Raw genomic sequence first — 15,719 nt, 5'->3', positions numbered from 1 at the left:
ACCAAGACATTTTTGCAGCATTGAATGTTGACAAGAACACATTTTTAAATGGAAGAAGTTTGGAAACAGCAAGACTCTTCCTAGAGCTGGCTGCCCTGCCAAACTGAGCAATCAGGGAGAAGGGGCTTGGTCATGGAGGAAACCTGGCACCATCCTTATGGTGAAGCGTGGTGGTGGCAGCATCGTGCTGTGGGGATGTTTTTCAGCAGCAGCGGCTGGGAGATAAGATCGAGGCAAAGATGAATGAAGCAAGGTACAGAGGGATTATTGATGAAAACATGCTCCAGAGAGCTCAGGATCTCAATTCACCTTCCAGTTCACCTTCCAAAAGGACAACCACCCTAAGTACACAGCCAAGACAATGCATAAGTGGCTTCGTGGACAAGTCTCTGAATGTCCTTGAGTGTCCCAGTCCGGACTTGAACCCGATTAAACATCTTTTCGGAGAGACCTGAAGATAGCTGTGCAGCATCGCTGCCCATTCAACCTGACAGAGTTTGAGAGGATCTAGTTTGATAGTTTCAAGTTCCGTTGTGAACAGTTGTGAAGAGGGCATGACAACAACTTTTCCCGATCAGGAGACTGAAAAGACTTGTCATGGGTCCCCAGATCCTCAATAGTTTCTACAGCTGCACCATCGAGAGCATCCTGCCCGGTTGCATCACTGACTGTGTCATGACGTTGCCATCTTTGGGTACAGCGAGCACCATCCCCATCTCTCTGCACCATACCCCTCTCTCTCTCTCCTACACCCAGGCTGCTGTTAGGCAGGTCATAAATTCCTGGAGGAGATTCTTCCTCGTGGCCAGACAGTATAGAGAGAGTGTGAGTTTTCATAGAGAGAACAAAGGAACTTCTTCCACCTCACAGAATTTGAGAACTGAACAATATTCATGTTCTGGAGAATGTATAAACGGTCGGTGAAGTAGTCAGCTATGAACTGGTCCATTTGGTACAATTCTTTGAAACTCATGAGAGACATTACAGCCACATTACCATAACCCTGTTTATACAAGAGTCTCAGTTGTGTGGCTTTCATCTAATTGTTGTATTAAATGAATGAGTAAAGATGAAACAATTTGTGAAATGATGTAATGGAATTTTAAACTGTTTAATGAAGGAAACTCCAATTCCCTTTGGAGTTTAACTAAATCATAGGCACAGACATTGATCTGGTGTCATGGGACAGGAATTTATCTTCAGACCACGCTTCTTCAATTACGAGAGGGCTAAGGTTTAAGTAAAGACCATGCTTCCCCTAATTACGAGAGGACTAAGGTTTGAGTAGAGACCAAGCTTACCTCAATTACGAGAGGGCCAACTCCTACCCCCTACTTTTTCGAACATTCTGTTAAAAATCACGCAACATTTCAGCACCCTGCTACTCATGCCAGGAATATAGTATATGCATATGATTAGTATGTGTGGATAGAAAACACTCAGACGTTTATAAAACGGGTTAAATCACGGCTGTGACTATAACAGAACGTGCGTTTCATCGAAAAGTGCAGGAAAATCTGATCACTGAAAATGGAAAAATATATCCATGCGCCACTTCAACCGATTGATAAAGGTGAACCACATTAAATGGGGCCGAGGTTGCAATACCTACAGCTTCCACACGATGTCAACAGTCTTGTCATTTGCCTAGGCTTTGTTTCTTGGTCAAACGAAAAGAAGAGACAGCCCATTTCTTCAGCTCTCCGACCGGATATTTTGGTTGAGATTTACCCGGACATTATTTCCAGACATACAGCTATAGAATATACATCGCCTCGTGATCAATTTGATCGCTTATTAACGTTTACTAATACCTAAAGTTGCAAAAGTATTTCGAAGTGTTTTGTGAAAGTTTATCGTTGACTTTTTTAATTTAAAAAAATTACGTTACGTTATAAAACACAATTTTTTTCGTTGATCACACAGTCTTCATAGATCGATATCTAGGCTATATATGGACCGATTTAATCGAAAAAAAGACCCAATAGTGTTTATGGGACATCTAGGAGTGCCAACAAAGAAGATGGTCAAAGGTAATGAATGTTTTATATTTTATTTGTGCGTTTTGTGTAGTGCCGACTATGCTAATTATTTTGTTTACGTCCCCTGCGGGTCTTTTGGGGTGTTACATGCTATCAGATAATAGCTTCTCATGCTTTCGCCGAAAAGCATTTTAAAAATCTAACTTGTTGCCTGGATTCACAACGAGTGTAGCTTTAATTCAATACCCTGCATGTGTATTTTAATGAACGTTTGAGTTTTAACGAGTGCTATTAGCATTTAGCGTAGCGCATTTGCATTTCCAGATGTCTAGATGGGACGCCTGCGTGTCAGGTAGGAGCAAGAGGTTAACCATACCACGTGGATAAACTCTGAGACTATCGAACCGACAGAATAAGAACAAATCTTTGATACTAATTACTAGTCTGCAGCTAGGAATTCGGTATCATTGAACATGAAGAACGACAACCTCCGAAACATCTATTCTATAACAACATTGCGGAATGTTACTCTGAACTATCCAATGTAACCACGACAGAGAGAGAGAGGGCGGACAAACTCTCCAACGGAAACAAGCTTTCCAAAAGAGATCACGATGGAACACTGAGCGTAAATGTATATATTGATTGCAATTATTCCAGAATGAGTGAGCGTTCATGTGCAAAGGATTAGCATTTCAATTGTTATAATTATCAACTTTGTAGTGACTTTTATCTCAGTCGACCCCCACTTCCCTTTTGTCCACCAAGCCGCCATGCCGGTTTAGCCCACTAGGGCACATTCCCCTATCATTTCCTTGTAACCATATCTACTTGTTTGTTTGTGCATTTCTGTGATTATTTAGTTAGTTAATATATAACTGATTTAACTTCTTGACGCTACCCATCCCATTAGCGGGATCATTTTCGACAGCAACCGCTGAATAGCATAGCGCCACAGTTAAATAATATTACAAAAAAATATTCATACTCATGAAATCACAATATTGCAAAACACAGCTTAGCCTTTTGTTAATCCACCTTGTCGTCTCAGATTTTGAAAGCAATCCAAGCGTTTATGTAAGTTTATCGATAGCAAAGCAAAACCTTATGTACACTAAGCATTAAGTAGCTAGGTCACGAAAATCAGAAAAGCAATCAAATTAATCGTTTACCTTTGATGATCTTCGGATGTTTTCACTCGCGAGACTCCCAGTTACACAACAAATGTTCCTTTTGTTCCATAAAGACTATTGTTATACCCGAAATACCTCAGTTTGTTTGACGCGTTATGTTCAGAAATCCACAGGAAATAGTGGTCACCACAACGCAGACGAAAATTCCAAATAATATCCAGAATGTCCACAGAAACATGTCAAACGTTTTTTATAGTCAATCCTCAGGTTGTTTAAAAAAATATATATATTCGATAATATATCAACCTGGTGTGTAGGTTTTTCAATAACACCGGGAGAAACAATGGCCGCTTTACTCTGTAGCGCAAAACTCACTCTGAGAGCCCCCACCTATCCACTTACGCAATGTGATCTTTCACGCTCATTTTTCAAAATAAAAGCCTGAAACTATGTCTAAAAACTGTTGACACCTTAGGGAAGCCACAGAAAAGGGAATCTGGTTGATATCCCTTTAAATGGAGGATAGGTACGCATAGGAACAGAGAGGTTTCAAAGTAAGAGGCACTTCCTGATTGGATTATCCTCAGGTTTTCGCCTGCAATATCAGTTCTGTTATACTCACATACAATATTTTTATAGTTTTGGAAACTTTAGAGTGTTTTCTATCCTAATACTAATTATATGCATATTCTAGTTTCTGGGGCTGAGAAATAGGCTGTTTCAAATGGGGACGCCAAAAACAAAAAATACTGCCCCCTACATGCAAAAGGTTAAGACAATTGATGTATGGATGACTCATAGTGAAGACTGGGTTCGTGCAGATAACCAACCATTTCCGACATTTGGAATGAGACTATTGTGAGGTAAAGAATAATCCATTCATTAGAAGACTAATTGATCAGATGTTAAAATATCTGATAGTTATATTAGGAAAATTATAACTTTGTAGTCTGAATATTTTCCTTGGTTCCCCGACTTCCTAGTTAATTACAGTTACATGATTAAGTTAGTTTAATCACGTAATAATAATTACAGAGAATTTATATAAATAAGTCTTCAGTTTAATGATGCCAAAGACACGACAACTGGTATGGAAACTGCTCGGCATCTGACTGTAAGGCGCTGGTGAGTACGGCCCAGTACATCACTGGGACCAAGCTTCATGACATCCAGGACCTATATACTAGCTGGTGTCAGAAGAAGGCCCAAAAAATGTATACAGGGGCTATATACAGGGGCTATATACAGGGGCTTTATACAGGGGCTATATACAGGGGCTATATACAGGGGCTTTATACAGGGGCTATATACAGGGGCTATATACAGGGGCTATATACAGGGGCTTTATACAGGGGCTATATACAGGGGCTATATACAGGGGCTATATACAGGGGCTATATACAGGGGCTTTATACAGGGGCTATATACAGGGGCTTTATACAGGGGCTATATACAGGGGCTTTATACAGGGGCTATATACAGGGGCTATATACAGGGGCTACAGGGGCTATATACAGGGGCTATATACAGGGGCTTTATACAGGGGCTATATACAGGGGCTATATACAGGGGCTATATACAAGGGCTATATACAGGGGCTTTATACAAGGGCTATATACAGGGGCTATATACAGGGGCTTTATACAGGGGCTATATACAGGGGCTATATACAGGGGCTATATACAGGGGCTATATACAGGGGCTTTATACAGGGGCTTTATACAGGGGCTATATACAGGGGCTATATACAGGGGCTATATACAGGGGCTATATACAGGGGCTATATACAGGGGCTTTATACAGGGGCTATATACAGGGGCTATATACAGGGGCTATATACAGGGGCTTTATACAGGGGCTATATACAGGGGCTATATACAGGGGCTATATACAGGGGCTTTATACAGGGGCTTTATACAGGGGCTATCAGTCCAGTGTCAATGTGCGGGGGCACCAGTGTTGAGGTAATTTAGGTAATTATGTTCACATAGGTAGAGTTATTAAAGTGGCTATGCATAGATAATAACAGAGAGTAGCAGCAGCGTGGGGGGGGGGACAATGCAAATAGTCTGTGTAGCCATTTGATTAGCTGTTTAGGAGTCTTATGGCTTGGGGATAGAAGCTGTTTAGAAGACTCTTGGACCTAGACTTAGCGCTCCGGTACCGCTTGCCGTGCTGTAGCAGAGAGAACAATCTATGACTAGGGTGGCTGAAGCCTTTGACAATTTTTAGGGCCTTCCTCTGACACCAGTCCTGGATGGTAGGAAGCTTGGCCCCGGTGATGTACTGGGCCATACGCACTACCCCCTCCAGTGCCTTGCGGTCGGAGGTCGAGCAGTTGACAAACCAGGCAGTGATGCAGCCCGTCAGGATGCTCTCGTTGGTGCAGCTATAAAACCTTTTGAGGATCTCAGGACCAATGCCAAATCTTTTCAGTCTCCTGGGGGGGAATAGGTTTTGTTGTGCCCTCTTCACGACTGTGTGTGTGTTTGGACATGTTAGTTTGTTGGTGATGTGGACTCCAAGGAACTTGAAGCTCTCATCCTACTCCACTACAGCCTTGTCGATGAGAATGGGTGCGTGCTTCGTCCTTTTCCTGTAGTCCACAATCATCTCCTTTGTCTTGATCACATTGAGGGAGAGGTTTTTGTCCTTGCACCACACAGTCTGGTCTCTGACCTTCTTCCTATAGGTTTTCTCATCACTGTTGTGTCATCAGCAAATTTAATGATGGTGTTGGAGTCGTGCCTGGCCATGCAGTCATGAGTGAACAGGGTCCCAGGATCCTTAGCTTAGTGATGAGCTTTGAGAGCACTATGGTGTTAAACGCTGAACTGTAGTCAATGAATAGCATTCTCACTTTTGTCCAGGTGGGGAAAGGCAGTGTTAAGTGCATTAGAGTTTGCATCGTCTGTGGATCTGTTGGGGCGATATGCAAATTGGAGTGGGTCTAGGTTTTCTGGGATAATGATGTTGATCTGAGCCATGACCAGCCTTTCAAAGCATTTCATGGTTACAGACGTGAGTGCTACGGGTCGGTAGTCATTTAGGCAGGTCACCTTAGCGTCCTTGGGTACAGGAACTATGGTGGTCTGCTTGAAATATGTTGGTATTACAGACTCAGACAGGGAGAGGTTGAAAATATCAGTGAAGACACTTTCCAGTTGGTCAGCGCATGCTCTGAGTACACGTCCCGGTAATCCTTCTGGCCCTGTGGCCTTGTGAATGTTGACCAGTTTAAAGGTCTTACTCACATCGGCTGCAGAGAGCATGATCACACAATTGTCCGGAATAGCTGATGCTCTCATGCATGTTTCAGTGTTACTTGCCTCGAAGCGAGCAAAGAAGTTATTTAGCTCGTCTGGTAGCCTCATGTCACTGGGCAGCTCGTGGCTGTGCTTCCCATTATAGTCTGTAATAGTTTGCAAGCCCTGCCACATCCGACGAGCATCGGAGACAGTGTAGTATGATTCGATCTCAGTCCTGTATTGACACTTTGCCTGTTTGACAGTTCGTCAGTTACCCCCTGTATATAGCCTCATTAATTGTTATGTTAATATCTTGTGTTACTTATTTGATATTATTAAACTTTTAGTTCACTTAGTAAATCTTTTTTTAACTCTACTTCTTGAACTGCATTGTTGGTTAAGGGCTTGTAAGTAAGCATTTCACGTTAAGGTCTACACCTGATGTATTTGGCAAATCTGACAAATACATTTTGATCAAATGTAATTTTAGCACTTGGTGACCTATAGCAACACATATTCTCCAGATACTGACAGTTAGCACTTGGTGGCCTATAGCAGCACCCTAATAGAAGATGCTTCACATGAGGCAGGTGTACCTATGTAACGGATGTGAAACGGCTAGCTTAGTTAGCGGTGGTACGCGCTAAATAGCGTTTCAATCTGTGACGTCACTTGCTCTGAGACCTTGAAGTAGTAGTTCCCCTTGCTCTGCAAGGGCCGCGGCTTTTGTGGAGCGATGGGTGCAGAGGGTCCCTGGTTCGCGCCCGGGTATGGGCGAGGGGACGGTCTAAAGTTATACTGTTACACCTGCAACCACAGCACTTCTATTTAATTTGTCCTGAGATCCTCTCTGAGCTTTACAGGAATATGGCTCTGAATATACACAACAACACCTCTTTACTTCTCTCTCTCTCTCTCCTCTCTTCCTCTTTCAGGTTGTGGTGGTGTAGGTGTCCTCCTTGTCCTATGTGGGTGGTTGGAGCTCTCCTCTCCCTGTCCCAGAGACTGTATCTGCTACACCTCTCCCAGCACCGTGTCCTGTCAGGCCCATAACTTTCTGTCTGTCCCAGAGGAGATCCCAGCCCAGAGCGAGAGGGTCTTCCTGCAGGTAAGAGCCAGTAGATTACTCAGCCTCCTGTAGTCCAGAAAATTAAAAGCCTTTGTATTTTATTTTTTTTAATTTTTTTTGGGGGGGGGGGATATTTTATGCACATTTATGCAAATGTATTTCGTTATAGTTTACAAAACTGTTTAATAATTTGATAACCTGAATATTTTAAAGTTGGTTTTGTAGCTTAATTGAGTGCCTTGAACTTATTTTTTGGAATAGTTTTGTCCGGAGCCATGTATTTAGATACTGAATATTGTTTTCATTCTAGTCATTAATTTACATAGCATTATTGAAATATCCCCCATGTAATGGTAATAATACACATTGTATTATGTTAGATAGCACATTGATTCCGCCTGCACTGATCTGTCTTGTATCTCGCAAAGGGTCATGGTGATAGATCAAAGAAGTCCGGCTACAACGTGCTGTCTAAAATGAGAAAATATTACCTAGGTGACATTGTCTGTCTAACACATTTCTGCCTCAAAAACTGTCTGAATTTATCTAAGCTAAAACAATACGTGTCAATAATGTTGATGTTTTTGTCGTGAGGACGTTTTGTGATTCACAGAGCAGTATTTCTGTTTGACAACAGGCACGAAAGCTAACATAAATGTGTCCAATATTAGCTTGCTAGCTGAGCCAGTCACTGAAAGGATGCTGCTAACCAACCAGCTACCTACTTCGTGCTGCACACACAATATTGGATGCTTCCTACAAAAGTCAGCTAGCAAACTACTAGTAGTGCTAAAGCTAACATTTTTTGTTTTAATGAAGCAGCTGTTCAGCCACGAGTCATTGTAGTAGTCTCACTGAGGATTTATACTATACAAGCAGCACTCGACAAGCCACGCTAGTCTCACCCTCATGTGGGTGCTAACAAGCTAGCAAACAAGCTAAGTAGTGCTATGTATCAACAGCCATTGTTAGCCAATCCAGTACTGGTTCGAAGCTATGGTGAGCTTCGATTGGTCACATGTGTCACGATATCGCATTCAGCTTACTTCAAATTTAGTCCCACCCTGTTCAACTTCTCTCACTTTACTTCCATTGAAAGTTGAATGGATTTTGATATTTGATGCCTTCCTAGTAGAAACGGGTCATCGGGTTACTCAGCTGACCCAATGATGCAAAGATACAAGTTAGTGATGGCTGAGAAACATGCTGACTTGTGGACTGAATATCTGATAACAGTCCACTCTGGTTTGGTCTAATAATAACAACTTACAATGTTCCAATCAGTCAATACCAGTTTCCAAAGGGCACCTGATCTGCCCAGACCCTAAGCATCCTTTGTTATTCTCTTTCCTTCCTCCATTCTTCCAGAACAACAAGATCCAGCGTCTCCTGCGAGGCCACTTCAGCCCCACCACGGCCATGCTGTGGCTTTACTCCAACAACATCTCCTATATCCAGGCCTCCACCTTTCACGGCTTTGCCCGCCTGGAGGAGCTGGACCTGGGGGACAACCGTCACCTGAGGGCCCTGGCTTCAGATACCTTCCAGGGGCTAGGCCGGCTACACGCCCTGCACCTCTACCACTGTGGTCTTCTCAGCCTGCCATCTGGGATATTCGAGGGGCTCAGCAGCCTGCAGTACCTCTATCTACAGGTAGGGGAATAGAATAGAAATTGTAGTTATATTAGATAACTAGCTACACACACATCATGGGTACAGTGAGAAGCCAGCATGTGGTGAACACAAGCCTCCCTGATCTCACGTCCTTCTCACAGAGTTGTATATTTCACTTATAGGCCTACAGATATTAGATCTTAATTTGAGTTAAATTTCGTTGCAGGAGTAAGATAATCCTGCAGCAGGAAGCTTTGATATTTGTTTTGATAGGCTACAGTAGAGTATACTTTATGTGTGAGATCTAGTGATAGAAATATAACTGCAGGTTTTCAGTCAATTTATGTTACTACTAGTGAACTTTCGATTTTCCAGCCTATTCTAAAATGGATTAAATAGGTTCCTTTTTCCACGCATCAATCTACACACAATACCCCATAATGACAAAGCAAAAACACGTTTGTAGACATTTTTGCAAATTTGCACATTTACATAAGTATTCAGACCCTTTACTCAGTACTTTGTTGAAACACCTTTGGCATCGATCACAGCTTTGAGTCTTCTTGGGTATGACGCTACAAGCTTGGCAAACCTGTATTTGGGGAGTTTCTCTCATTCTTCTCTGCAGATCCTCTCAAGCTCTGTAAGGTTGGATGGGGAGCTCCACAGCTATTTTCAGGTCTCTCCAGAGATGTTCGATAAGGTTCAAGTCCAGGCTCTTGCTGGGCCACTCAAGGACATTCAGAGGCTTGTCACGAAGCCACTCATGCGTTGTCTTTGCAGTGTGCTTAGAGTTGTTGTCCTATTGGAAGGCGAACCTTAGCCCCAGTCTGAGATCCTGAGCACTCTGGAGCAGGTTTTCCTCAAGGGTTTCTCTGTACTTTGCTCCGTTCATCTTTCCCTCAATCCTGACTAGTCTTCCAGTCTCTGCAATTGAAAAACATCCCCACAGCATGATGCTGCCACCACCATGCTTCACCATAGGGATGGTAGCAGGTTTCCTCCAGACAGGACGTTTGGTGTTCAGGCCAAAGAGTTTAATCTTGGTTTCATCAGACCAGAGAATCTTATTTCTCATGGTCTGAGAGTCCTTTGGGTGCCTTTTGGGAAACTCCAAGCGAGCTGTCATGTGCAGAGATGGTTGTCCTTCTTGAAGGTTCTCACATCTCCACAGAGGAAGTCTGGAGCTTTTTCAGAATGACCATCGAGTTCTTGGTTATCTCCCTGACGAAGGCCCTTCTCCAATGACTGCTCAGTTTGGCCGGGCAGCCAGCTCTAGGAAGAGTCTTGGTGGTTCCAAACTTCTTCCATTGAAGAAGGATGGAGGCCACTGTGTTGTTGGGGACCTTCAATACTGCAGAAATGTTTTGGTTCCCTTCCCCAGATCTGTGTCTCGACACAATCTTGTCTCGGAGCTCTACGGACAATTCCTTTAACCTCATGGCTTGGTTTTTGCGCTAACATGCACTGTCAAGTGTGGGACCTTAAATAGACAGGTGTGCCTTTCCAAATCATGTCCAATCAATTGAATTTACCACAAGTGGACTCCAATCAAGTTGTAGAAACATCTCAAGGATGATTCATGGAAACAGGATGCACCTGAGCTCAATTTCGAGTCTCACAGCAAAGGGTCTGAATACTTATGTAAAGAAGGTATTTCTGTTTTTGCTTTATATAAAACCCCTATTTTTGCATTGTTATTACGGGGTATTATGTGTAGATTGATAAGGGGGGGGGGATGTAATCCATTTTAGAATATGGCTGTAACATAACAAAATGTGGACAATGTCAAGGAGTCTGAATACTTTCCGAATGCACTGTATAGTATATCTCCCAACTTCTCTCTTCCTCCATCTCTCTCCTTCATTATCTGCCTCTCTCCCTCTATCCACTCTCCCCCCTCTTCTCCCCCTCCCCAGGACAACCAGTTGGAGTTCCTGGAGGATGATCTGTTTGTTGACCTGCTGAACCTCAGCCACCTCTTCCTCCATGGCAACAGGCTATGGTCTCTCCACCAGAACACCTTCAGGTGAGACACACCTTTTTGATCGATTGATTGATTTAGCAGTGCTTCATCTCCCAAAAGATCACCCTATGGATTGACTACTGTCCCTCCAGGGGTCTGGGGGTGCTGGACCGTCTCTTGCTGCACCAGAACCGTCTGCAGTGGGTCCACCGTCTGGCCTTCCACGACCTGCATCGCCTCACCACCCTCTACCTGTTCAACAACTCTCTGACTGAGCTGTCTGGGGCCTGCCTGGCTCTGTTGCCTGCTCTAGAGTACCTCAGACTCAACGACAACCTTTGGGAGTGTGACTGCAAGGTCGGGACACAGTTCAAACACATCTCAAAAAACAAACCTCAAAACACACCTTCAAAAGACAAACCTCAAAACACACCTTCAAAAGACAAACCTCAAAACACACCTTCAAAAGACAAACCTCAAAACACACCTTCAAAACACACCTTCAAAAGACAAACCTCAAAACACACCTTCAAAACACACCTTCAAAAGACAAACCTCAAAACACACCTTCAAAACACACCTTCAAAAGAGAAACCTCAAAACACACCTTCAAAAGACAAACCTCAAAACAAACCCTCAAAAGACAAAGCTCAAAACACACCTTCAAAACACACCTTCAAAAGACAAACCTCAAAACACACCTTCAAAACACACCTTCAAAAAACACACCTCCAACACCACACACCTCTTTCAACTAGCCTTCCGCTCAAGCCAAATGTTCATTTAGGCCAGGTTTCACGCTTCACATTTAAAGGTGATTTTCAATTGAGTTGAATGCGATCTCTGAACAGAGAAACATTGCCTTGAAAAGGTGCATTATTACCAATGCTCTACAACACGCCTCGGATTGAATCCCGAACTAAGTGAACATTTATATTGACATCAGTGCATGACTAAGCAAAATTTGACTGAAGGCGAAGCTCGGATTTTCTCCAAAGGTGCACTGCACTATTAACAATGTGCCTATGAATCCCAGGATTAATGCAATGTGTCCTTGGGAGTTATGAAAGGCACCTCATATCAATGTATTACTATTCTTATCATCCAGGCCCTGCCGCTGTGGGATTGGCTGCGAAGGTTCCGGGGCTCCACGTCGTCTCTGGGTTGCGTCTCTCCTCCAGAGCTTCTGGGCCGGGACCTGAAGGAGCTGAGGAAAGAGGACCTACCCAGCTGTTCAGCAGGAGAAGAAACCCAGGGAGGAGGTGTCAAAGGCGGGGAGGCCGAGCTGGGGGAGTCCCTGAAGAAAGAGGAGGACCATCGACTCCATCACAGGAACCACAGGCACCACCATAACCACCACCAGCACCCACACCTCCCACACGGGGATCAGCACAATGGGGATCTGTCCCCCTCGCCCCTACCCCTGCCCAGGCCGCCCAAGGGGAGCCGCAGGAACTGTACCCGTAACAGGGGGCGTAAGGGAAAGGGAGGGGGTCAGGGGGGCTTGAATGAGGTGCAGACACTGAGGGAGGGGGAGGAGAAGGACAATGCCCCTGGAGGGGGTAAACACGACCCCTCTGCCCCCACTCGCAGGAGGAACAAGTGTGTCCCTAGGACTTCAGTTGGACCGCCCAGCGGGGTCAAGAGAGCCAATAGTAATGCAGCGTCCCGCTCCGCTGGGACTTTTCTCTGTGTCCTATTGGCTGGGCTGCTGTCACTCACTGCTGTGATCCTCCTCTGAGACTGAAAGGAGGGTGCTCTATATTAACCCCTACAATACAGTACACACTCCTCTGAATGTCAGACCCACTTTGGCTCCTGCACTGAGGTGTGTGTGTGTGTGTGTGTGTGTGTGTGTGTGTGTGTGTGTGTGTGTGTGTGTGTGTGTGTGTGTGTGTGTGTGTGTGTGTGTGTGTGTGTGTGTGTGTGTGTGTGTGTGTGTGTGTGTGTGTGTGCGAGTGCGTGTGCGTGTGCGTGTGTTTAAATGTACTCTGTGTACCTGTAACATATGGCAGGGAAGTTCTTTGGGAGTCACAACTGAAACGTAACAGGTTATCTATTGCTATGATGTCATAAGGGGGAGTATGATGTCATAAGGGGGAGTAACAGTCTGTCACATCCAGAGTTCTGATTGAGTGGTTGATCAAATGAACTGATGATTTAAGAATACACCTACTGCTACAGCCATATCACCTGAAAGGATACCTCAGCACAGACATATGATAAGATGACCCTGACACAGGTTGTTGCCAAACTGTAAAAACATCCTTAAAAACACGAATCCACTGGCTTCTGTAATCCTGTGTTTGTAACCCATGTAAGTACAGTGTGGTTTGTGTGAACAGTCTCCATGTCTGTCTTCCCACTTTAAAACAAGCCAGAAAGAGGACAGTGAGAATGATGGAATGAGTATATGGAACCCTAGCTGTCCAATGAAGGGTTGAGAGAGTGGAAAAACTGCTGCTTTAGATGCAGTCCTCACTCTGGAGATTTCTGAACTAAATGATGGACCTGAAAGACTGAAAATGAAACACTCGGATTCTACTGAACTGCTGCTATGTCTGAGGAGAGAGAGCTCTGGAACTCTCCTCGTCATTCTGGGACCTTCAATGTTCTGAAACCTTCATGGTTCTGGAACCTTTTTCAATGTTCTGAAACCTTCATGGTTCTGGAGTCTTCTTCAGGATTTGGAACACACAAAAACATGTAATGGAGAGGTGATACAGGGACAGAGGTGACAGAGCACCCCCAGCGCTCCTTGAGGACTGGAGAGGTAATAACACCTTCCCAGACGAGCACAGTCCTACACTCGGGGCTCCATTCAATCCGTCCAGCTGATATTCAGCGCTATATTTCGATTTAAGTTTAAAGGCAATGTTAATGCATTTGTGGAGACTGCATTCATGGTAAACACTGCATATGTTGTCTCAATCAGAAAGGTCTTTACATTTCAAGCGTGCTATAGCGCTGAACTTCAGCGATACAGATTGAATTGAGACATCACCTACAGTACCTAGCTGTCCCCACACTGACTGACCTCCCCTGTAGTAGTGTACCACAACCCTGGTCCTGAAGAGCTACAACCCTGGTCCTGGGGAGCTACAACCCTGGTCCTGGGGAGATACAACCCTGGTCCTGAAGAGCTACAACCCTGGTCCTGGGGAGATACAACCCTGGTCCTGGGGAGCTACAACCCTGGTCCTGGGGAGATACAACCCTGGTCCTGAAGAGCTACAACCCTGGTCCTGGGGAGATACAACCCTGGTCCTGAAGAGCTACAACCCTGGTCCTGGAGAGATACAACCCTGGTCCTGGAGAGATACAACCCTGGTCCTGGGGAGATATAAACGGTGTAGGTCTTTGTTCTAGCCCAGCACAACAAACCTAATTAAACTAATCCTGTATTTCTCAATCTATTCCTGAGGGACTAACAGGGAGTGCCTGGAATGAAACTGTACACCCCCTGCTGAGAGTCTAGGACTTGGGTTGGTGGCGGCTGCAGGAGACATATTTGTACAGCTGTGAAACCTTGAGATGATGCTGTAAAATGACAGTTGTGTCCTTTCATTCATGTGAGGTTGAATTTTGTAACCACAGAGAAACTGGCACAGTCCTGTCTGTCTGTCTGTCTGTCTGTCCTTCCCTCTGACCCACCAACACTCCCTCTGTCCCACCAACACTCCTTCCCTCTGTCCCACCAACACTCCTTCCCTCTGTCCCACCAACACTCCTTCCCTCTGTCCCACCAACACTCCTTCCCTCTGTCCCACCAACACTCCTTCCCTCTGTCCCACCAACACTCCTTCCCTCTGTCCCACCAACACTCCTTCCCTCTGTCCCACCAACACTCCTTCCCTCTGTCCCACCAACACTCCTTCCCTCTGTCCCACCAACACTCCTTCCCTCTGTCCCACCAACACTCCTTCCCTCTGTCCCACCAACACTCCTCTGTCCCACCAACACTCCTTCCCTCTGTCCCACCAACACTCCTTCCTTCTGTCCCACCAACACTCCTTCCCTCTGTCCCACCAACACTCCTTCCCTCTGTCCCACCAACACTCTTTCCCTCTGTCTCACCAACACTCTTTCCCTCTGTCCCACCAACACTCCTTCCCTCTGTCCCACCAACACTCCTTCCCTCTGTCCCACCAACACTCCTTCCCTCTGTCCCACCAACACTCCTTCCCTCTGTCCCACCAACACTCCTTCCCTCTGTCCCACCAACACTCCTTCCCTCTGTCCCACCAACACTCCTTCCCTCTGTCCCACCAACACTCCCCTGTCCCACCAACACTCCTTCCCTCTGTCCCACCAACACTCCTTCCCTCTGTCCCACCAACACTCCTTCCTCTGTCCCACCAACACTCCTTCCCTCTGTCCCACCAACACTCCTTCCCTCTGTCCCACCAACACTCTTTCCCTCTGTCCCACCAACACTCCCTCTGTCCCACCAACACTCCTTCCCTCTGTCCCACCAACACTCCTTCCCTCTGTCCCACCAACACCCCTTCCCTCTGTCCCACCAACACTCCTTCCCTCTGTCCCACCAACACTCCTTCCCTCTGTCCCACCAACACTCCTTCCTCTGTCCCACCAACACTCCTTCCCTCTGTCCCACCAACACTCCTTCCCTCTGTCCCACCAACACTCCTTCCCTCTGTCCCACCAACACTCCTTCCCTCTGTCCCACCAACACTCTTTCCCTCT

General features: G+C 45.3%; 1 protein-coding gene and 1 long non-coding RNA gene across 2 annotated transcripts in view; one reads left to right on the top strand and one right to left on the bottom strand.

Moving 5' to 3' along the window:
- Nucleotides 1-14,953, top strand: part of LOC118384899 (reticulon-4 receptor-like 1) — a 229,373-nt gene extending 214,420 nt beyond the window's left edge. The window contains exons 2-6 of the mRNA XM_035771588.2: nt 7,299-7,471; nt 8,801-9,085; nt 10,966-11,075; nt 11,165-11,369; nt 12,121-14,953. Coding sequence (XP_035627481.1) covers nt 7,299-7,471; nt 8,801-9,085; nt 10,966-11,075; nt 11,165-11,369; nt 12,121-12,753 — 1,406 coding nt within the window. The 3' untranslated portion in view covers nt 12,754-14,953. The remainder of the gene's footprint in view (nt 1-7,298; nt 7,472-8,800; nt 9,086-10,965; nt 11,076-11,164; nt 11,370-12,120) is intronic.
- Nucleotides 14,954-15,600: 647 nt separating this feature from the next.
- The window catches only part of LOC127930678 (uncharacterized), a 967-nt gene continuing 848 nt past the window's right edge, over nt 15,601-15,719 (bottom strand). The window contains exon 3 of the long non-coding RNA XR_008138688.1: nt 15,601-15,719. This exon is cut by the window's right edge and continues 133 nt beyond it. This is a non-coding gene — a long non-coding RNA (uncharacterized LOC127930678).

Source organism: Oncorhynchus keta, chromosome 6 (genome assembly GCF_023373465.1).
Source record: "Oncorhynchus keta strain PuntledgeMale-10-30-2019 chromosome 6, Oket_V2, whole genome shotgun sequence".
Classification (NCBI taxonomy): domain Eukaryota; kingdom Metazoa; phylum Chordata; class Actinopteri; order Salmoniformes; family Salmonidae; genus Oncorhynchus; species Oncorhynchus keta.
This window is presented reverse-complemented; position numbering and strand designations above follow the sequence as displayed.